The sequence below is a fragment of the Chenopodium album genome, chromosome 11 (assembly GCF_948465745.1).
Source record: "Chenopodium album chromosome 11, dcCheAlbu1.1, whole genome shotgun sequence".
Classification (NCBI taxonomy): domain Eukaryota; kingdom Viridiplantae; phylum Streptophyta; class Magnoliopsida; order Caryophyllales; family Amaranthaceae; genus Chenopodium; species Chenopodium album.
This window is the reverse complement of record NC_137844.1, coordinates 25,189,408-25,211,655: the sequence shown is the minus strand read 5'-3', so window position 1 is coordinate 25,211,655 and position 22,248 is coordinate 25,189,408. Positions and strand designations below refer to the sequence as shown.

Sequence of the window (22,248 nt, the reverse complement as noted above, 5' to 3'; positions counted from 1 at the left end):
CTTAAGTCAAGGTTGACTAATTAAAACTAAAATATGACGACCATGCATGAAAATAGGCACGTTTAACAATGAGAATATTGATGACGCCCTATCAAGAGATGCGAATTTCTAATGACGAACCTTATGAGAAGTAATGTCATTAGTTCAATTATAAAGTACGTAAATGAATTATCATAATCGAAAACAGTATCGCGCGCAATATTCCGTCATGCGCTAAGGTGGAAAGTGCAATTTCGAGAGTAGTGCCTGCCACACGCGTTTTTTTTTTTTTTTTTTTGTGCGAAAAACGCATAAGACTTTTTTTTTCTGGGAAATAAAAAGGACGATTAAAAGCCATGTTTTTTGATTTTTTTTTAATAAAACAAAGAATGATTAAATTTTTTTTTTGAAAACGAAAAGAAGAACAATTTAAAAAAAATAACTATAAGTTAGACAACATTGTTAGCCAAAGAGATATTATTACACCTACTTAACGATTAACCTTGAAACGGTAATATCGTTTTATTCATTTAACATTGCTCGTAACCAGTCAAAGTCAACGGTGAACAGTGGGCGCGCGCAAGACATGTAGTTGCGCTAAAGGGCCGCGCGCAACTCCTGGACTTGCACTAGGAGGGCGCGCAACTTTGACAGTTGCGCATGCCACCTGGTAGGTTCGATTTTTTTTTTTTTTTTTTTTGGCGAACCGCATTTTTTGCGAATTTTTTTTTTTTTTAAATATCTCTAGGTAACAAGATGGAATTTATTAGATTAGACACAAAGCACATAATAAGCACATAAAAGGAATCATCAAAGCATACAATGCTATTCTAAGGTCAAGGCTTGGGTGTCCAAATGTACCATATCTTAAGAGACAATGCACGAATCAATCACTCAACGTGTTGACCCATGACATAGCCCTCCCAACATTTTGTTGGCGATATGGGTGGGATGATTGTTATTGATTTTGGGATAGAAGCCTAGTGTTGGCAACCCCTAGTCAATGAGCCAATCCCCAATGGTTAAAGTGTGCTATGATTATGCAAGATGCAATGTTGCTTGTTTGGCTTTTACTTTTGTGAAAAAGGAAGATATTATGCATTCAAGTCTCGCTCTCTTACTAGAGATTATCCAAGTTAGTTATCGTTACAACCCATAGGTAACCTAGTGTTGTAAACCTTGAACCATAACTAAGAACTAATCTTGTAACCTCTAAGTCCCCAGAAGAGTCGCCACTATAAGGAGGGTGTGCCCATCGTAGGGGATCCTTCTCCTTTATGCCCATAGCCCTTTAAAAGCCTAGGACTTTACACTTTTTAGGGTGTTTTAGGATTTGAATTCATGACTGTTTGGGAGACCTTTGAAATAGAGTTGATCCAATCATCATGCATTTTTTTTTTGTAAGAAACTAGTAAGGAGTCGCCAATGAGTTTTAGGAAAACTCATAAACCTCGTTCAAGCCTTTCTCCCAAGTAGAGTTCAAGGGATATTTAGCATGAATAATAAGTTTACCCCATGCCCAAATCGGTCTACATGTACAAGAAATGAGTTCGGGAGCAAGGGTATTAAAATAATGTTCCCTTTAGGGGGAATCGCTATTCTAGACCTAGTGCGGCCTCTACTAGTTCTTCCTTTTTCACAATTTAATCACCAAACAATATATGCATCGTGATACCTAAAACAAAGTTAGTTGACTTTATTTACAAGAATTAATCACGTAGGAATTACATTGCAAAAGTCGTTATTCTTTAGTTATTCAAATCCGTGAAAAGATCAAGAAATAAACAATGTTTGACTTGACTTAGGTGATGAAACAATCAATTTATTATTCAAATTCTAGTCTTGATTAACACAAGAATTCTATGTGAATTAAATTAATTAAAAATTTGTTTTTAGTGGTCAAAAAACACTATTTATTCAAACAAGAAAAGAAAAGTGATTTATCTAAGTGCTCAGGAAACTAACTGTTCTTCTCTTATGTTAAATCTCCGTCTTATGCATTGATCTATGGACTTTCCTCCTTCTTCGTACCTCCAAGGACATTAATGGAATGTATTAGGGTTGAAGAGTAGTTGGAAAAAGGAGGGAAAATTAGTATGATAGTAAGAGGGTTTGAGTGATTAGGGTTTTCAGAATTTAGGGTTTTTTTAATTCTGATTTTCATGTCCTTTTTAGGGTTGAACGAAGACCCCTATTTATAGACGTAGGAATCTAGGTTTAGGGTTCCAGAGCCGCCCCGTCAGGTGGCGTGCGCAACTCTTTGAGTCACACAAGGTGCCGCGCGTAAATCTCTGAGTCACGCTAGGTGCCGTGCGCATCTCAATGACTTGCGCGCGCTAGGCGCACGTAAATCACTGAGTTCTCAGTGCAGATTGCCTTATACGAAAATGCGTTTTTAAAACTTGCATAACTTTTGATTGCAAAGTCGGATTAAGGAGTAGGAGATATAATTGAAAATTTTTGAATGTCTAATTTCCAATTCCATTGGAATTAGGTTAAAATCTATTATGGATCAAAAGATATGACCGTTGGAGTGCAAGGGTGTCGGTTTAGGGCTCGGTTTAGTGTTTTGATCATAACTTCTTCATTTTAACTTGGAATTGGGCTTATAATATACCGTTGGAAAGATCTTTTAAAGGATTATCCATCTCTATAGGCCTTGGATAGAAATTTGATGGTTAGTTTATCAGATTGGCTCGTTTTTTAACAATGTAAGATCCATTTGTAGGATAGCCCCAAAGTTCAGCCATTTTTTTCTTGATTCCAAGATTCATTCAAGGGAAAATGCCGTTTGTTCTTTATGATTGCATTGATGTTGACGTTCGAATAGGGATCGAAGTCGAGATGTTACTTCTCTTTGATCATGAGAACGTCTTCTAAAGAGAAACCCCAGAGATCTTCATCGTCATCATCATGCTCAACATGCACAATGGGAGTATCAATGAGTTTAACACGCATTGGAGAGGCATCAATGGTGATTGGAACCCTTCCAACTATAGCTTTGACCTTCTGGTGCAGCGATGAAGGGATCGACTTTAACTCGTGAAGCCAAGGGCTCCCTAACAATAGATTAAAAGAAGCCTTAATGTCCACCACCTGTAACTTGGTGCGACGTTCAATGGCTCCAGTAGTGACGTTTAACATGATAGTACGGAAGGCTTGACGGTGAGTATTATCATAAGCATGAATCCCTTGAGTGGAAGGAATAAATTCTTCATCTTTTATGCCCAACTTCTTCACAGTGCGCAGTGGGCATACATCAAATGCTGAGCCATTATTAACCAGGCTCATAGGAACATTCATTTGCCTGCACACCATAGTAAAGTGATAAGCTTTGTTCTTCCAGCGGCAAATCCTTATCAGAAAACAAAATAAAATTGCTGGTACTCGATAATTTAGTAATGAGGAAATTGACTAGCCCTGAAGGGGTCATATCACTATCAACCCCTATCTTCACAAGAGCATTCATCACATCCTTGCGATACTCATGAAAAGTAGCTAAAAGTTTCCATACATTCATTTCCACCTCACTCTTTTAGATTTGTTTAATCATATAGTTTCTTAAAGCGTCGATGGGATCAACTATCGGTTGTGCTTGCGGTGGAGGTGGAGGTGGGCTAAGTTGCTGTAACCTTACATTCCTAGTGAGAACCTTGACCTCAAGGTCCCCCCAAACATCTTCACTATCTTCATAGTTGACAGCGCGAAGAGGTGAACAGGCTATATCTTTGAGAATAACGTCTTCGCTGTCACTATCTCAAATTCCATTAACTTCTTCACAGCTTAAAACAAAAACAACTTCTGGTAGAGGTTTACCCACAGATTGGATTAATAGTGACGGATCGAAGGAGACTCCATCTCTTGTGATAGCCAATGTATCAGAAAGAGGACCTGCTTGAATATTAGGCTTCTTGGCCCCTGGAGAAATAGGAAGCTGATTAGCATCAATCAGGTCTTACATTACATCCTTTAACTTCCAACATTGCTTAGTAGTATGACCCTTGCCTTGGTGAAACTTGCAATGAGCATTGGGGTCATAGCTAGAAGTTTTGTTCTCAGGCCTAGGCTTCGGAAACGGCCAAATACGCATGATCAATCCTTGACTGTGCTGGCGATCGAAAGCAGTATCATAACTCATTCCCAAAGGTGTATAAACCGTCCTTTTCCATTGGAATTTCTAAGGAGGTTGATGTTTTTAGTAGCATTGTTGGGCTTGAAAGACGAAGAAGAGGGATTGTCGTTCTTCTTGTTTTTTCGGGTGTTATTGTTATTGTTGCTAGCAGCAGTCTTTATCAACTCATCTTCAATAATCATCCCAATATCGTACAAGGTTTCAAAAGTGTTCAAAGGAAGAAATTTCAAATACTGCTTGTACTTTTGAGTAAGATTCTGAATAAAGAGACGAACCATCTCTTTCTCTTTGGGAGGATCCACCTAGAGTGTAGCTGTTTCTCTCCACCTACTTAGATAGGTAGTGAAGCCTTCATTCCCTTTCTGTTTGAGAATGGAGAGTTCACGTCCAGAAGTGTTAGCCTTGATGTTACACTTGTAGCGATTCATGAAGCATTCAATAACATCCTCCCAAGTCCCAGTATTCTTGGATTCTAGAGAGTAAAAACATTGTTGGCAGGCATGCTCTAAGGAAAAAGGGAACACAGTAGGGAAGAGTGCTACATCTAATCCTTCAATAGCCATGGTTGCAAAAAAGGCCTTCAAGTGGAACATAGGGTTATCAGTAGGCTTGAACTTTAGAATGTCAGCAGTGGAAAACTTCTCAGGAAGCTTGTCCTTGATGGCCAAAGAAGTGGCAGGTTTCTCCACGTAGGTAAATTCCTCAGACATCTTGCTCATTTGTTCCTTGATCTTATCCATTGCAGCCACCGTGACATTATTCAGTTCCAGTATGGTGACTTTGGTAGTGAGCGTTTGCATCATGGTCGTGTGTGTTGCAATGGACTTATTGATGTTCTCAACTTCCTCCTTAGAAGCCATTGGAATGAATTCAAAATGAACTGGAGACGAATATCGATTATGTGGAGATTATTGCGATGGTTTCTTTGTACGCCTCTTAGGTTTAAGAGGTTGTTGAGGCAGTGACTCGAACAGTAACAATCTACCCCTGCTTCTTGACCAAGTGCTGCGATATTAAAACAAACGCACCTTTAATGACTAGACTCAACCTTGACCCATCCGAAAAAATAAAAGGCAAGAAGTTTTTCGAAAATAAAAAAAATTATTTTTTTAGAAAAAAAAGCATGTATGGGAGGATACCATCGAGTTACTAAAAAAAAACGAGAAAAACGACAGAGACCCTCCTAATGTACGGTCATGAATAACATGGTGCACGACTCAAATAAAAGGAAATGTGTGAACTCGACTTGACTCGTGAGTGATAAAGTGAGGTTATGGACGCGTGTTATAACCGTACAGCTAGACAGGACACTAAACGGGACATCTAAAATACGCACAAAAGATCAAATAATAGACTGACGGAAACTTTTCCTAGGCACAGTGACAGGGTGCCTTACACCGTCAGGCGGTACAACGAACCGTGGCACGGCGCTGTAAACCCTCGGTCATAGGTTAGTCCAAATATCAAAATGAAAAAAAACATGTGTGGTTAGCAACAAATAAATTAAGTAGCACGTAGTCACGGTGATGCAAAGAAAAAGTTCGCATCCTAAGGTCAAGATCTATGTTCGACTATGGTCAAGATTTTGGTGTCAATGGGTACCATGTTTAAGAGTTTGGACACATTGTCAAGGCAACCTCCCTTGAGGATGTATGCCAATGGGTGGCTCCGCAAGTTCGTGATTAAATTGAACTCAATTCCATGGTTTGGGTGGATTTAATAACTCAGATGAACCCTTATTACCATGAGTGTTTTTGGGTTTATAGAGCTTAAATACCTCGGGGCTAAAACGTATGTAGAACACACACGTTTTTTCAGAAAAATCGAAGGAAGCTAATAACGGGAAAAAAGACAGAACCACTGGGAGAGTTTTACAGGCATTGCAACACGGTGGAAGATACCGCGTCATGGTGCAGTACACCATCAGACAGTGTTCTGTACCATGCCACGACGCCTCTGCCGTTGCGCTATGCTTGTAAAATTCAAGTAGTGCCTCGTTTTCTTCAATAGCGATTAGGTTATCCAATTTTTCCTGTGGGACGAACCTAAATACGACGTAAAAACGCCTATGAAAATGCAAAAATACCAATTTATCACAGGAATACGATTCTATAATCTTTCAAGTCTCATCCACTCATCTTAATTAATATCGATCACTCAAATTCATAAATAACCAAGAATCCTCCCCAGTGGAGTCGCCATATTATAGGCGTCGTTCGAAGCGTGCCTACGTTAAGCATGTGTGAATACGCTTGGCACTCATAGAAAGTGGGAATTGACATACGATTAGGGAAAAAGATTAGAGACAAAGTAAACTAGGGAGACACTAAAAAGTTTTTAAGGAACTTGTAAAACGTTCACAGATCATTAAAGGCAACCATGATTAAGGGACAACGAAAGGCAACAACGATTTGATAGGAATGGTGTCCTTCGAACAAGTGTATTACTCCGATAGAGGGTTCGAAATCAATTACAGAGCTAATTATTCAGCAAGGTCAGGTGATCGGAATGCCTAGTTGGAGGCCACTTCCGATCAGTAATATTAATGTATAGTTAATATTACAGCTTAATCTTGGTTGAACCCTTTGGTTCACACCCAATCAAGTTAACGATCCGTGTCGACGAATTAATTCGAAAGGAATTAATGAGTCATTAGAATATTATGAAGAAATACGTTGGATTCCGAGCTTCAAGCGTCGGAACCAAAACTCAAAAGTCGAGCCAAAAATTGGGAATTGGCGGGACGGGAAATGCTTCAAGTAACAAGTAAAAACCCTAGCCTTGCAATGGCCTAGCCAAGCGAAAGGAAAGGGAAGCGCGCCAAGTGGAAGCGTGCCACGAAGGCAGCGGGCCGCGAACCCGGGTGATGGGTCATGGACGTGAGCCGATGGGTGGCAGCGCAACCGAACCCATTTTGGGGCTCAATATTGGGTGCCACATGGTTATCTCACAATGGATGTGAGTTTCCTTGGGGAGCAAGTGGGGAAGTGGTCCTCACCTAACCATGTGACACTTGTTATTTAGTGATTACTTGGTTAATTTAACTAGGAATTGAATTTAACATTCTTTCCATGTGGGATCTTTTTGAGAAAAAGTCCCACATTGAAAGATGAGAGGATTTTACAAAGAAGCACTCCTTATAAATACCCAAGGCATACCTTGGGAGTTACTTACTTGAGTTGAACTCAATAAGGCATCTCCTATTAGGTGAGAAAGCCTTGAAGTTCGTAATACTCTAGTCTTTCTTGGTCTAGCCCCGGCTAAACTATGGGGTAGGGGCCGTACGGGTCGTGCTTGAGGGTGGACTCCGTTGGAGGGGCTACATTTGGGGCTCCTTCCACTCTTGAGTCCGTGTTGATTCAAGTAAGAGCTCGGGTGAGTGAAGCACGCTACAAGGGTAAGATCGTCTTTCTTTTTTCTTGTTAATTATGTTATTAATTATTTTAATTAATATGCTTATGTTTAGTTGCATTTATTTATGTGCGGGTCTTGGGGTCGGGTTTTTTTTCCGCTAAAAGTCGGACTTTCCGAAATTCAACAGCGGTATCGGAACCTCGCTAATTTAATTTTTGTAACTATTTTTTCAAGGTGATTTAAATGGCTTTAAATTTCTGGTTATGCTTGCTAATAAGATTAGAAGCTCGTTTTATTTATTTTAAGCTCGATTTTAAATCGAATATTGGCTCTAGAACCCAGATTTCGACCCAACACTAGTGAATTTTTTGTAGGCTCGATATTCTGGAACACTTCTGACCCTATTAGGATTGTCCAGAAGCCAAATTCTGCTCGGAAACACTATTTTCGAGGCTTTTTTCGTTTTATCGAAAAATTTGAAATCTTTAAACCTTGATTGTTTAATGGCATATTAATTGTTCATTATATGATTGGTTATTATTATTAACTTACTGCATATAGAAGCCTATTTTTTAGCATTATTATCAAGTTATAATTATTGCTCAAGTAGTTGGCTAATTTTTCACAAATTGCAAATTAATTGCTTTGTGTGTGAAAAAGTTTGTGTTTGAAGCTTTCAAAGTATTAAAGTTCCAATCTTTAATTATTTTAAGTGGTGGGAACATTATATATTATTAGATTCCATGATTGTTTATTGAAATTTATTGCTTTAATCTTTTATTCAATTTGATTAAAGTCATAAAGTTTCAAACTTGTGAATGAAATGTAACATGTTGGAAGATGTAATTTTTTCAAGTATGAACAAGTTGATGATGGAATTTTTATTGAATGTTTGAGTTCATATTTCCAACTTATTTTAATTTTATCAAAAACTCATTGTTAATTTATGCATGCTTAAATTAATTATGAGATTAGCCCTTATCAATTTTGTTGGACCAAGTTAAACCAGAATTATTAAAGATTGATTCTTGGATTTAATTTTTGTTATGCACTTGAAATTGAATTTATTTGAGTTAGAATTATTTTATTTTTCATTTTTGATCAAAATATTAATTCTAAAATTAATTTAGAATTGATTACATATGTCACAAAAAATTTGGGAATTAATCCTGAGGCACTAGCACGCAAACCAAGGCAAAAAGCCACGACTCACCCTCGGCCAGCTGGGCTGCACAACAGCCCGCATGTGGCTGCCGAGGGATCGAGTTGTGCGTTAGTGCGTGCGGTGCTCGGTGTGTGTGGAGGCAGTGCATGGCTTGGTGCGTGTAAGGGGTGACGAGGGAGGGGCCATGGCACAGCAGCTGCGGCCATGGCACGATGCATGTGCGAGCTGGCTAGGCACCACCTAGCAGCAGCTCGGCACGCATGGTGTGCGAGGCTGCCAGGCAGCGCATAGCACACGTGCGAGTGCTCGGGCGCTTGCCATGGCCGACCAGATGCACCTTAACTCTCTCGACTTTATGTTTTGCGTATTTTTTCCAATTTAATTGTTTTAATTGTGTTTAAATTATTTTAATTAAAAATGGAGGCTAGGCCTCTGGATGTGAGCGGCATTTGCAAGATATTTTATTTGGCAAAATTATGGGTTTATCGGCTTAATTAATCGGATTAATTAAGTAGGATGCAGAATTTAGTGGGAGCTTTATTAATTTATTGAGCTATTTTAATTGCGCTTAATCACATAATCGGTTAACAACTTTTACTAGTTTTTGATAAGTGACTTTTATGTCCCTTTTAGGGGTCCTTTTAATGTTGTTTTCTAGTTATTTTCCAAATAATTTCTCTCTTTTTAGTCTTTATTTCCCTTATTTGCTTATTCTCGTCTTTTGTCTTTTAGTTTGAGTATTTTGGTAATTTTTAGTGATTTTTAGTTTATTTTCGTAATTTATTTATGTTTCTTATTGTCTAATGTTTTATGTCTTGGTTCTGGATAATAATAATCTTCTCGGTTTCCCCTTCTTTTATTTTCTTTTATTTTCAAGGTTGTTTTCTTTATTTAATTTTATTTTATTTAATTTAATTTTATTATTTCATTTAGTTTTAATATTTTATTTTACTTTAATTTTATCTTTATTTTATTTTTATTTTGTTCTCGATCCTACCCTCGGTTTTGTTTGGTTTTGTTTGTAGGAGTGTTCGGGTCAAGGCAATTATTTCAAAGTCAATTGGCTTGGATTGAAATTTTGTCTCCAAATCAAGCAATTTCCAACAAAGAAGCTGCCCCTTTTGCTCACCCTTCACTATCCTTCACCACACCCTTCACTATCCTTCACCACACTAACATCACCATCTCCCCTACTCCTCCTTCCATTCCAAACAGCCACTCAATCCCCTGCTCCTCCTTCCATTCCAAACAGCCCAAAATCCCACGCAAACACCACGCACTCCACAACAGCCCCCTGCTTCACCTCCAATCTACCGCCCTGAACTACCATCAGCAACCACTTAACAGCGCAACTACTATTAACAACCACAAAACAGAACCACCACCATCAGCAACTTCCCAATCTTAACTGCAAAATCTATAGCAGCAGCCCACAGCAGCAACGCTACCCAGCTCCGCCCCCAAAACAGAGCAGCCCGTAAGCTACCTCAAAACAGCAGTAAGAAGCTACCCAGCCCGCCGCAGGCGCGGCCTTGGTTCCTTCCAACTTTGTTTAATTTTCGGTACATGGCTGGGAGATGCCTAGCCGCGGCCGCTCCAATTTTTACGGGGTTATTTGTACGGAATTAATGAATTTCGACGGTCGCAATTGCTTCAACTAATCTAACTGCTATGATTTGATGATGCAGTTGATGATGTTGCTGATCGATGATGATGAACGGTGATGATTGATGATTTGAGAATGATGATGGTTGTTCGATGATAAATCAGAGCAGCCACGAAGAAGGGAATTTGGGGGTCTGATTCTTTTTTGTGGGTTTAGATTGTTTTTATTCCCGTTATTATTTTCTTTTTTTTTTTTATTTTTAGTTTTGTTATTTAATTATTTTGGTTAGTTTTATTTCTTTTTATTTTTAACTTGTAACATAAATACCCTTTGAGGTTTAATACTCTCTTAACATTTAATTCACCCTAGTTTTAGATTAGTTTAGCCTCTTTTATTTTCTCTCTCTTATGGTTAGATTAAGATTCTTTCTCTCTAGTTTAGGAGTAGTTTTAGAGAGAGAAAGCTTGGATTTTTCATGGAATTTTGAGAGGTTAAAGAAGCTATTTGTGGATTTTTTTCTCATATATTCAACGAGTCTTCCTAACTTTCTCTCATCTTCATTGCTTTCCTTTATTTCTTGTTTTTTTTTAATTGTTTATTGATTAGAGGTGTTTATTTGTTTAATAGTTTAATTTTAGCTTTGATTCTAGTTTTACTTTGTTTTCATGTTCTTCTTTATCATGTTAGGCTAGATTAACATTTATATTACTAATCGGAAGCGGCCTCTACCTAGGCATTCCGATCACTTGACCTCACTGAATAATTAGCTTTCTAATAATTTTGAACCCTTTATCGGAATAATACACTTTATCGAAGGACACCATTCCTATCAATCTCCCCCTTGTCCTTCTAGACAAGTGAGCATTTAGTGTATAGCCTTTTTCCTATGTCGCTTAATGTCTCTTCATGAATTATAAGGTAAGATTTATTCGTCATCCTTATTATGTCCAGAAGTGTTTCTCGATCCCGAGTTCGACTGTCAATAAACAGATGATTTCTAAAATCCATCCGATCACGGCCATGCATTTTCACAGTCTCGCTCTTCGAGAGGCCTTGTAAACAACAAAGACATCTTCCCTATTTTAGTAGGGGGACATTCCCAGTCTTGTAATGCAGCTTCTCTTAATAAGAGGACCTAGCCGCCTGAGTGTTGATGTTATAATCCCCTTTTACGGCAGACGTTTGACAACATCAAAGCGGACTAGTACTCAAACAAGAGAACTAACAATACTCATGGTCGAGGAAATAGGTTCCGATAGCCATAATGAGAAGTACACTTATGACGATTTTTAATTCTATTAAAGTATTCTCATAGGTCGATCCAGTATGGTTTCAAACCAATAACTGTGCAAATGATTTATGACAATCATGTCCTTGTAGCACAAGAAACGGTGCTTTAAATCAAACTACACACTAATCTCAAGTTGTCATTAATCATCCATCGTTTAAATGACCTCGATTAGAAATAATTTTCGATTATAATATTCAATGTTCACTTAATAGGTGTTTCCTTATCAAGACTGGTCTTGATACCCTATTTTGGATATTATCAGAATCGAATGGACTCATTATTTAATCCTAACCACAATTAAATAGCAAATGGAGTGATAAAATTGCATGAAATTTAAATTACTCCAAAACTTGAATGGTTTTTCTTAGTGCCTTACATTAAATGTTTGAAATTAACTAAAACACTAAACAGGGAAATCAAAGCCAGTCTCCAACGTGCCTGATTCCCATTGCCTCAACGTGCTTGTTGTGCTTCACTTGAGGCAAAGGTTTAGTAAGTGGATCGGCTACATTGTCATCCGTTTCAACTTTACAAATTCTGATTTCACCTTCTGATTTCCATTCTCGAATCATGTGAAATCGCCGCGTGACATGTTTGACCTTCTGATGTTCCCTTGGTTCTCTGGCCTAAGATATAGCTCCATTGTTGTCACAATAGAGGGCTATTTGACCCTTGATAGAGGGTACAACATCAAGTTCACCAACGAACTTACGAATCCAAATAGCCTCCTTAGCCGCTTCAGCAGCTTCCAAGTTTTCGGCTTCAGTTGTAGAATCTGCAGTTGTGCTCTGCTTGGCACTCTTTCAACTAAACGCTCCTCTATTAAGAAAGAACACATATCAAGATTGCGATTTGAAATCGTCTTTGTCTGTCTGGAAGCTTGCGTCGGTATAACATTCAACAACTAATTCCTCTGAACCACCATACACCAGGAATTTATCCTTGTTCCTTTTCAAGTACTTTAGGATATTCTTGTCGCAGTCCAATGGGCCTCTCCTAGGTCTGATTGGTAACAGCTCGTAGCACTCAAGGCATATGATATATCTGGCCTAGTACATATCATGGCATACATGATCGATCCAATTAGCGAAGCATATGGAATCTGATTCATCCTTTCCCGCTCATCAGGTGTTTGTGGACACTGCTTCTTGCTTAGGGTTATACCATGTGACATGGGTAGGTGACCTCTTTCGACCTCCTACATACCGAAACGTGCCAATACCTTATCAATATAAGTACTTTGGCTCTATTCAATCATCCATTTCGATCTATCCCAATAGATCTTGATGCCCAATATGTACTGAGCCTCTCCCAAGTCTTTCATTGAAAAACACTTTCCGAGCCAGGCTTTTACAGACTCTAACAATGGAATTCTGTTTCCAATGAGCAATATGTCATCGAAATATAAGACTAAGAAGGCGATGTCACTCCCACTGACCTTCTTGTAAACACAAGATTCATCTTGATTCTAGATAAAACCAAACTTACTGATGGCTTCATCAAATCGTAGATTCCAACTCCTGCTAGCTTGCTTTAGCCCATAAATTGACCTTTTAAGCTTACAAACTTTCCCAGCATTGTTTTGGTCGACAAAACCTTCAGGTTGTGTCATATACACAGTTTCTTTCAAAATACCATTGAGGAAGGCGGTTTTGACGTCCATCTGCCATATTTCATAAATGTAATATGCAGCAATCGCTAGGAGGATCCGAACGGATTTAAGCATTGCGACTAGAGAAAAGGTTTCATCGTAATCAATACCATGAACTTGCCTGTAACCTTTTGCTACCAATCTAGCTTTATAAATAAATACATTTCCATCTTTTTCGGTTTTCAATTTAAAAATCCACTTAGATCCGATAGGTGTGTAACCCTCGGGTAACTCAACCAAGTCCTAGACTTGATTTTCAAACATGGAATCCATTTCAGATTTCATGGCCTCTTGCCATTTAACAGAGTCAGTGCTTGCCATCTGATGAGTGGCATTTATGCCACTCTTTTATCCTTTTTTCACTAAGAATTCTCCCCTCATTTGCGCTTGTTTGAGCCTTTTCAGAGCGCTTTATCTTCGTTTTTGTGATGTTTTGTCTTTCCTAGTGTTTCCTCCCTTTTTTCTTCTTTCTTTATCTCTTTCCTCCGTTTCTTTGCTTATGTTGTGTATGAGTATTTGAGCATGTTGAATGAAAGGTGTACATTACCTTTCCCGAGACTTTGCTTATGCTTTGGGATGCTTTGGAATGCCTTGAAAGAGATGAAGAGTCAAGAATGAAGAAACTTTGAAGCTTCGGATCAGACTGCTGGAGTGGCCGCTCTTATCTTTAGGAGCACCCGCTCTCATCCGTAGGAGCGCCCGCTCCCACCTGTAGGAGCGTCCGCTCCTATCAGGGTGGGCGCCCGCTCGCCTGGGTCGTTGATTATGTTTTGACCCTGTAGAGCCCCCCCCCCCCCCCTCTGATGGAGTGGCCGCTCCACTGGGTATTAAGTACTCTTTTATTTCTTTTTCTAGAATTAATTAAGGGGAAAGAAGGGGGTATAAATACCCTTATGGATGTAATTAGAGGATTATTCAGATTTTAACCCTAATCTAGAGAAAGAAAGTAGCTTATTCTTCAAGTTTTCTTCATTGTATTCAAGATTTTGTTCAAGGTTATTTCAATGCAAAAGTTTCAAGCTTTCATCTTTAATCAAGTTCATCTTTAGTAATCTCTTATCCTTTCTTTTAGTTTGATTTATTTTCTTCGTTAATGCTTATTTTATCTATCTCTTTAGTTGAACTTGTTGGTATTGTTTTTATTAGTTTTTCAATCATTTTTAGTTCGGTGTTTATTGAATCCTTATTTTGTTTTGCTATAATGGTTAGTTTCCCTTTCTTAGGCTATGTTTTTTAGCTAGGGGAAGGGGGTGGAAAACATGTGTTAATGTTGATGATTGATGATGACTTGATTGAAATCATGCCATAAGTTGATCAAAGATATGATTTTTAATAGCTCGGGATTATTAGTAGCACATTATTTGATGTTCCCTAATCTAAATGCATGAGAATGATTTGGATTAGAATAAGATCACCTTTATTTTGATGATTGCATGAAAATGAATAATCTAAGTAGAGTTTTATGTATTGTGCACTCTTAATCTCTTGCCATAATTAGTGACTAATTGGATGCATGAAAATGATTCGATTAGAACAAGACATAGCTCATTGATTTGCTTAAGCAATTGTATGAAAGTGAGTTGTTTGAGTAGAACTTAGCATTCTATGGCATGCTATTCATGATAATCATCGTTGTTCTTCTATGTTCGATCATGTTTGACACCCCCATACCCCTAGCATTTGTTTATCCTTGGTAAATCCTTTTTGTCTTCCTTTCTTAATTGCTTTAGTTTACTTAATCAAGAAAACCAACAAAAATATTCTCTCATTTACTCTTGCATTAGTGGATTTGGTGTATAAACTCGTGTGTTTCCTTTGGGTTCGATCCTTTGCTTACCCCTATATTTATATTAGGGTAGTAAACTGTTTATAAATTTTTAATTTGGTTTAGGTTAGTAGTCCCAACGACCTATTAACCTGCGACCAAATTTTGGCGTCGTTGTCAGGGAAGAGGCTTGTTTTGCATGTATTTTTGCTATTGTTATACTCATTTTATTTGGCTTTCTTTTTTGTTTTGTTCGCTTTATCCTACTTGTCATTGCTAATTGTTCTCTTAGCTTTGGTGGATGCTTAGGAGATCTCAAGGTCCGCCCACACGTAACATTGACCACGAGATCGACCGAACATTGAGACAAGTCCGTAGGCTTTATCGAGAAGAGGGAAGAGGTCTTAGTTCTATTATTAATTGTGGGAGTGATTCTTGTTCTTCAAGTGCTCAAAGTGGGACAATGGCGGGAGAAGAGGATGAAGTTTTGTTTCGTGAGTTTGGAAATCTGGAGGATTATGAGCTCACGGGAGGGATCTTGCTTCCCGTCACGGAAACCAACTTTACCATTCATCCCCAATACACAAGGATGGTACAAGGGGAGAAATTTTCGGGTTCTCCAAGTGAAGATCCCATTGAGCACATTGATAGATTTCTCGAGCTATGTGCCATGATTCGAACCAATCAAGTTTCTCAAGAGTACATCCGAATGCAACTATTTCACCAATCTCTTTCGGGTAGGGCTAAGAAGTGGCTTAAGCAAGTGAGGCCAAATTCTCTCACAACATGGAGAGAGATAGCTAAGGCATTTTTGAAAAGATTCATTTCCGAGGAAAAGACCGCCAAGATGAGAAGGAAGATTGCATCATTTGAACAAGAAACAGATGAGAGTCTTAATGAAGCTTGGGAAAGATTCAAGGAGTTGGTACAAGCATGTCCTCACCATGAATACAATCAAAGCTTGCTCATGCGATTCTTCTATGATGGATTGGAACCCATGTGTAGAGCTAACTTGGATGTGGGGGCAGGTGGACAATTTAGCAAGATCCCCCAAAACCAAGTGGAGGCAACGATCAAAGAAGTGGCGAAGAACTACTCTTGGGGTGGTAGAAGGAGGAGTGCACCGAAGAAAGTGGGTTGTATGAATTAGAGAAGGTTGATCAATTACAACATCAAATAGAGCTTTTGACCAAGGGCCTTGCAAAGTTGAACATAAGTGTTAATAGTGGGGTAAGCTCCTCTCAAGTCAATTCCTTCTTATGTCAAAATTGTGGTGGTACAAACCACAATACATCTTATTGTGGAGGCTTGAGCCTCGAACGTGTTGCGGCTTACAAATCAATGCAAGATGGATTTAGGGGAAGCGGCGGAGGAGAAGCTTGGAGACAACCACCACCCGGATTTGCACCTCAACCTCAACAATGGAGGTAACAAGCCCAACCATCATACAATTCTAACCCGCAATATCAAAACCCACCTCCACCTCAAAACTCCAAGCCATGAATCAACAACTCCAAGCCATGAATCAACAACTCCAAGCCACTCATCAACGAATGCAAGAAGTCAAAGCTCATAACAAGATGGTTGATTCACAATTAGCTCAATTAGCCGAGAGAGTACCTTTCAACTCACCTTTTACCCTACCCGGGCAACCACAACCTAACCCCTCTCACAACTTGAAACCCGATTCTTGCAAGGCAATTACATTAAGATCGGGCACATCCTATGAAGGGCCTAAAGAGGGAGAAGAGCAAGAAAGTGTGAGGGTGGAGAAGAGAGTTGAAGAAGACAAAGGTGTTGGGAAAGAAGAGAATGTAGAGAAGAAGAAGCACAATGATGAGAAAACAACCTCAATTCCCAGTGAGACTAGGAATCTAGATGAGCCGGTTCCTTTTCCCGGGAGGCTTGTGGAGAGAAATTTGAATGATAAATTCGCAAAATTCCTTAGTGTAATGAAGAACTTACACATAAGTCTCCCTTTCATCGAGGTTGTTATCCAAATGCCTTCCTACTCCAAATTTCTCAAGGATATCTTAACCAACAAGAGGAAGCTCAATGACGAGCTCATTACCCTCCCTCATCAAGTTAGTGCACTCGTTCAACACAAGATGCCAAAGAAAGAGAAGGAACCGGGAAGCTTTACTTTACCAGTTAAGATCGGTAACATGGAATCTAGGGGTGCCTTGGCGGATCTAGGAGCAAGTGTTAGCTTAATTCCCCTCTCCATTGCACAAAAGCTCAATATTGAAATGATCCCCACAAGAAAAACAATTCAACTAGCCGACCACTCGATCAAGCTTCCTTGTGGTGAACTTGAAGATGTTCCTATCCAAATTGGGCATATCTATGTGCTATGTGATTTTGTAGTGATGGATATGGAGGAAGATGTTGATACTCCTTTGATCTTGGATCGTGAAGCTCTTAAAACCTTGGGGGCAGTCATCAATTGCAAGAACAACACCATTACATGTGAGGTGGCCGATGAGAAGATTTTCTTTGAGTTCTCTAAGTTACTCAAGACCCCCATGGTTGAGAAATGCTACCAAGTCGATGTTGTTAATGAGGAGTTAGATCGTTTGGGGATGGTAGTGATGATGCCGCAAAATCCAATGATTTAAGCTCTTACTTGCAAGGAAGAGTTTCATTCACAAGAGGCTAAAGAGTTCGTCATGGCTATGGAGGAAACCTCGAAGGTGGATGAGGTTGAACAAGAAGTGGAAAACGATCTTGAACAAGAAAAGGAGAAAATGGAGGAGAGTTCTACGCCTCCTCCCAAGGTAGAACTCAAACCCCTTCCCCCTTCTTTAAAATATGCTTTTCTTGACAATGAGGGAAAATACCCAATTATCGTCAATGCTAACCTTAAGGGACTTCATTTGGAAAAATTGCTTGATGTTTTGAGAAAATATAGAGATGTGATAGGGTATAGCATTGATGATATCAAGGGTATTAGCCCTTCTTTGTGCGTGCATCATATTCATCTTAAGGATTATCAATCCACCTCCATTGAACCTCAAAGGATGTTAAATCCCAACCTCCAAGAGGTTGTCAAGAAAGATATTTTTAAACTACGTAAAGCGGGCATTATTTATGCTATCTCCGATAGCAAATGGGTTAGCCCAATTCATGTAGTTCCAAAAAAGGTGGAATGACCATCGTCAAAAATGAAGGAGGAGAGGAAATCTCCACCCGGACGGTGACCGGGTGGAGGATGTGTATTGATTATAGGAGATTGAACAAAAATACAAAGAAGGACCATTTTCCTCTCCTATTCATGGACCAAATGTTGGAAAGACTTTCTCTCCATATTTTCTTTTTCTTCTTGGATGGGTACTCCGGATTTTTCCAAAGCCCTATCCATCCAAGTGACCAAGAGAAAACTACTCTCACATGTCCATTTGGAATATTTGCATACCGAAGGATGCCATTTGGGTTATGCAATGCTGCTTTAACTTTCCAACGATGCATGACTTCTATTTTCTCTAAGATGCTTGAAAAAGAAATTGAGGTATTCATGGATGATTTTAGTGTTGGTGGCTCGTCTTTTGACAATTGTCGTTATAATCTTGAAAAAGTTTTGAAAAGGTGTCAAGAGACGAGTTTGGTTTGAATTGGGAAAAATGCCTTTTTATGGTTGAGGAAGGTATTTTCCTTGGCCATAAAGTTTCAAAGAATGGCATTGAGGTTGATCCGGCTAAAGTTTTGGTGATTGCAAAGTTGCCCCCTCCTACCTCCATCACAGGAGTGAGAGCTTTTCTTGGGCATGCCGGTTTTTACTAGAGTTTCATTAAAGACTTTTCATCAATCGCCAAACCTTTGACCGAATTACTCAAAAAGGATGTTGTTTTTATCTTCAATGAGGCTTGCCTTAAGGCGTTTCACAAGCTCAAGGAAGCTCTCATTTCCTCTCCTGTTGTGCAAGCTCTGGATTGGAGCTTGCTTTTAGAGCTAATGTGCGATGCTAGTGACTTTGCAGTAGGTGCCGTGCTTGGGAAAAAGAAAGAAGGAAGATCATATGTCATCTACTATGCAAGTAGAACTCTTGATGAAGCTCAAAAGAATTACACTACAACGGAAAAGGAAATGTTAGCGGTGGTGTATGCATTTGACAAGTTTCGATCTTATCTTATTTGCTCTAAGGTGATTATGTACACGGATCATATAGTGGTCTGATATCTCATGACTAAGAAGGAAGCAAAGCCACAACTTATCCGTTGGGTTCTATCCCTCCAAGATTTTCACATGGAAATGAGGGACAAAAAGGGAGCGGAGAACTACGCGGCGGATCATTTGTCTAGGCTTCCTTTTGAGAACAAGGAAGATGTGCTAATCAATGAGGAAATGGGATTTGAAACTCTTATGGCTTTGGCTTCGGCATCTAGCCCATGTTATGCCGATATAGCAAATTTTCTTGCTTATGAGGTCATTCCCTCGGAACTCTCTTCTCAACAAAAGAAACGGTTTTTCAAGGAGGCAAAGAAGTACTTTTGCAATGACCCATACCTTTTCAAACAATGTGGAGATGGACTTTTTAGTAAATGTGTGCCGGATTATGAAATTGATGGAGTTCTTGAGCATTTCCACTCGTTGCCATGTGGAGGTCATGGCGGAGTTGACAAGACGGTGGCAAAGATTTCCCAATCCCTCTTGTGGTGGCCAACGATGCATAAGGATGCTCGCAAGTTTGTGTTGAGATGCGATAGGTGTCAAATAAGTGGTGGCATAACCAAGAGAGATGAAATGCCTCAACAAAACATTTTGGAAGTTGAGCCTTTTGATGTGTGGGGTGTCGACTTTATGGGGCCTTTTGTTTCCTCTTGTGGGAATTTATATATCTTGGTAGCAGTTGATTACATAACTAACTGGATTGAAGCCATACCTTCTCCTACCAATGATCATAAGGTTATTCTAAAGCTTCTAAAGAAGATCATTTTTCCTCGATTTGGGGTTCCAAGGGTGTTAATTAGTGATGGAGTTCATCACAAAGTTGGTCTTCCCTATCATCCTCAAACTCAAGGACAAGTGGAGGTGTCGAATCGAGAAATCAAGAACCTCCTTGAAAGGATGGTAAACAAATAGAGGAAAGATTGGTCGCTCAAACTCGATGACACGCTATGGGATCTTAGAACAACATACAAGACTCCTATTGGTACGACCCCTTATCGGTTAGTCTGTGGGAAGCCTTATCATTTGCCGGTGGAATTGGAATATAAAGCTTGGTGGGCTATTAAGGAGCTAAACATGGATATGTCGTTGGCCGGAGAAAAGAGATTGCTCAAGCTCAATGAACTTGAGGAGCTTAGATATGACGCATATGAAAACTCAAGGCTTTACAAGGAGAAGACCAAAAAGTGGCACGAGCAACATATAAGAAACAAGAGCTTTAAGGATGGAGATAAGGTGTTGCTTTTCAATTCAAGGCTTCGCTTGTTTCCGGGAAAACTCAAGTCCAAATGGTCAGGGCCTTTTGTGGTATCAAAGACTACTCCTTATGGTTCTTTTGAGTTAGATGCGGACGGAAACAAGTTTATGGTTAATGGTCATCGATTGAAGCATTATTTTTGCAAGGAAGAAGTTGGTCTCATTGAATGTTTAAGGCTTGATCCTTTGGATCCCAAGCCCCCTCCTTGATGAAACTTTTCTCATGGTCAAGCTAATGACCTCATAAAGAAGCGCTTCTCGGGAGGCAACCTGAGTTTCTTTTCCTTTTAATTTTGTGTTTTAATGGTTTGGATTAATTTTGGAATTTGAATATATGAATTTTGTGTTGTTTGCTTTTGTAGGGTGGAAGTTGAATTGAGAAATGTTGCTAAGTAAAGAAAAAGGATCGAATTTCACTTCTCAAAACATCCTAGAGGAGCGGCCGCTCCAAAGGAGAGGAGCGCCCGCTCTATATAGGTGAAGCGCCCGCTCCATCAGGTAACTTTTTTTTCATATTTTCGGTAGATCGCTAGAGTGCCCGCTCCACCCTGAAGGAGCACCCGCTCCATGCGATTTCAGCTAAAAAAAATAAAATTTTAAAGCCGATTTCCCCTCATTTCCTCACTTCTCTTTCTTACTCAAACCCTAACCCCCCCTCTATCTACCTTCATTCCTCACATTTTCTTCACAAATTTCTTGCAAATTCACATCAATTCCATTAATTTACACCTTATTTCATAACCAACTTGCTACTTTCCTCCATTGTTGACGAGATCGGCAAAATTCCATCCAAGTGGGTCTTCAATTTTTGCTTTCTTTTGGAGCAATTTGGTATGATTTACTTACTCTTCTTGACTTCAATGTTGATTTTGTGAGTATAGTTAGCCATATTGTTGTTCAATTTGTGAATTGAAGATTTTTATTTCATGGATTATATGACAATTTCTTAGTTTCATGTACTACTTGTGTGAGAATACTTTAATGAAGCTAAACTTGTGTAGTATGTGATTAGTTTGTCATATTTGGGTTACCTTGCTTGTTGGATGATGTTTAGAGGAAAATTCCCTTGCAATTGTTCATACTAATATTGTTGAGTTTGGTTTGGTTTGGAAATGTGATAATAGTATGACATTATTCAAGGTGAAGTAGTTTGATGGTGAATTGGCTTCTTGTGTTGGTGAAATTCGGTTTGATTTGTTACATTGGTAATTATATGGTGCTCATGTCTCTTTAATCACTTGATTTTTGTATGATAAATCCTTAGAAGTGATTTTGAACTTACTCATGTGTTCGTAATTTTCCTAAAATTATTTATGGGGTAGTTCTTATGACACCATGTAATGCCTTATTTGGATGGTTGATGTGAATTTACCAAATTGAGATTGTGAGATGAGTTTTTGAAGTTGGATTTTTGGTTGTTGTAGGTACTTGTTCTACAGAAAACATTTGGATAAGTTGTTTGTTGTTCCTATAATCATGTCTCGCCGATTTAGAGATTTGTTGCCGAGTTCTTCTTCCCAAAAGTCTCAAAAAGCCTCTTCTTCCCAAGCACCATCCAAGTCTACTTCAACGCCCAACCCTCCCCAACCATACACAGTTCAATTCGGTTCACAATTTCAAAGAAAATGCTATGAGGAACTGTCTAAGCGCCATGTTCGCTCCACAAGATTCTACAAAACATTGGGTTTTGACGTGGATATCCTAGCCATGGAGGAATCTTTGGGTTGGGATTCATTCCTCTCTATCACGGTTCCTTCGGCATTCACCAATACTCCTGAGCACAAACCTAAGCCTCCTTGCACCTACCGTGAACTTACATTGGAGTTCCTCTCTTCTTTTCAACTCCAAACTACAGAGAGACGAGGTGTAAAGGAGCTCGAGCTC

At 39.1% G+C, this 22,248-nt stretch overlaps 1 protein-coding gene and 1 non-coding gene across 2 annotated transcripts; one reads left to right on the top strand and one right to left on the bottom strand.

Moving 5' to 3' along the window:
- Positions 1 to 15,787: 15,787 nt before the first annotated feature.
- LOC145569550 (small nucleolar RNA R71) lies at positions 15,788 to 15,894 on the bottom strand. Its single transcript, XR_014096146.1, has one exon. It is a non-coding gene; the product is annotated as a small nucleolar RNA R71 (small nucleolar RNA).
- A 548-nt stretch (positions 15,895 to 16,442) lies between these two features.
- LOC145566477 (uncharacterized) lies at positions 16,443 to 19,126 on the top strand. Its single transcript, XM_081625886.1, has 3 exons — positions 16,443 to 17,381; positions 17,577 to 17,720; positions 19,109 to 19,126. The coding sequence occupies exons 1-3, from the start codon at positions 16,443 to 16,445 to the stop codon at positions 19,124 to 19,126; spliced, it is 1,101 nt and encodes a 366-aa protein (XP_081482012.1).
- The last annotated feature ends 3,122 nt before the right edge of the window (positions 19,127 to 22,248 follow it).

Bases quoted from the DNA above. Each gene is read 5' to 3' on its own strand.
- LOC145566477 (XM_081625886.1), top strand. From the start codon at position 16,443: ATGAATCAACAACTCCAAGCCATGAATCAACAACTCCAAGCCACTCAT. The intron at 17,382-17,576 runs GTCATCAATTGC...CTTACTTGCAAG, and splicing joins CTCTTAAAACCTTGGGGGCA to GAAGAGTTTCATTCACAAGA.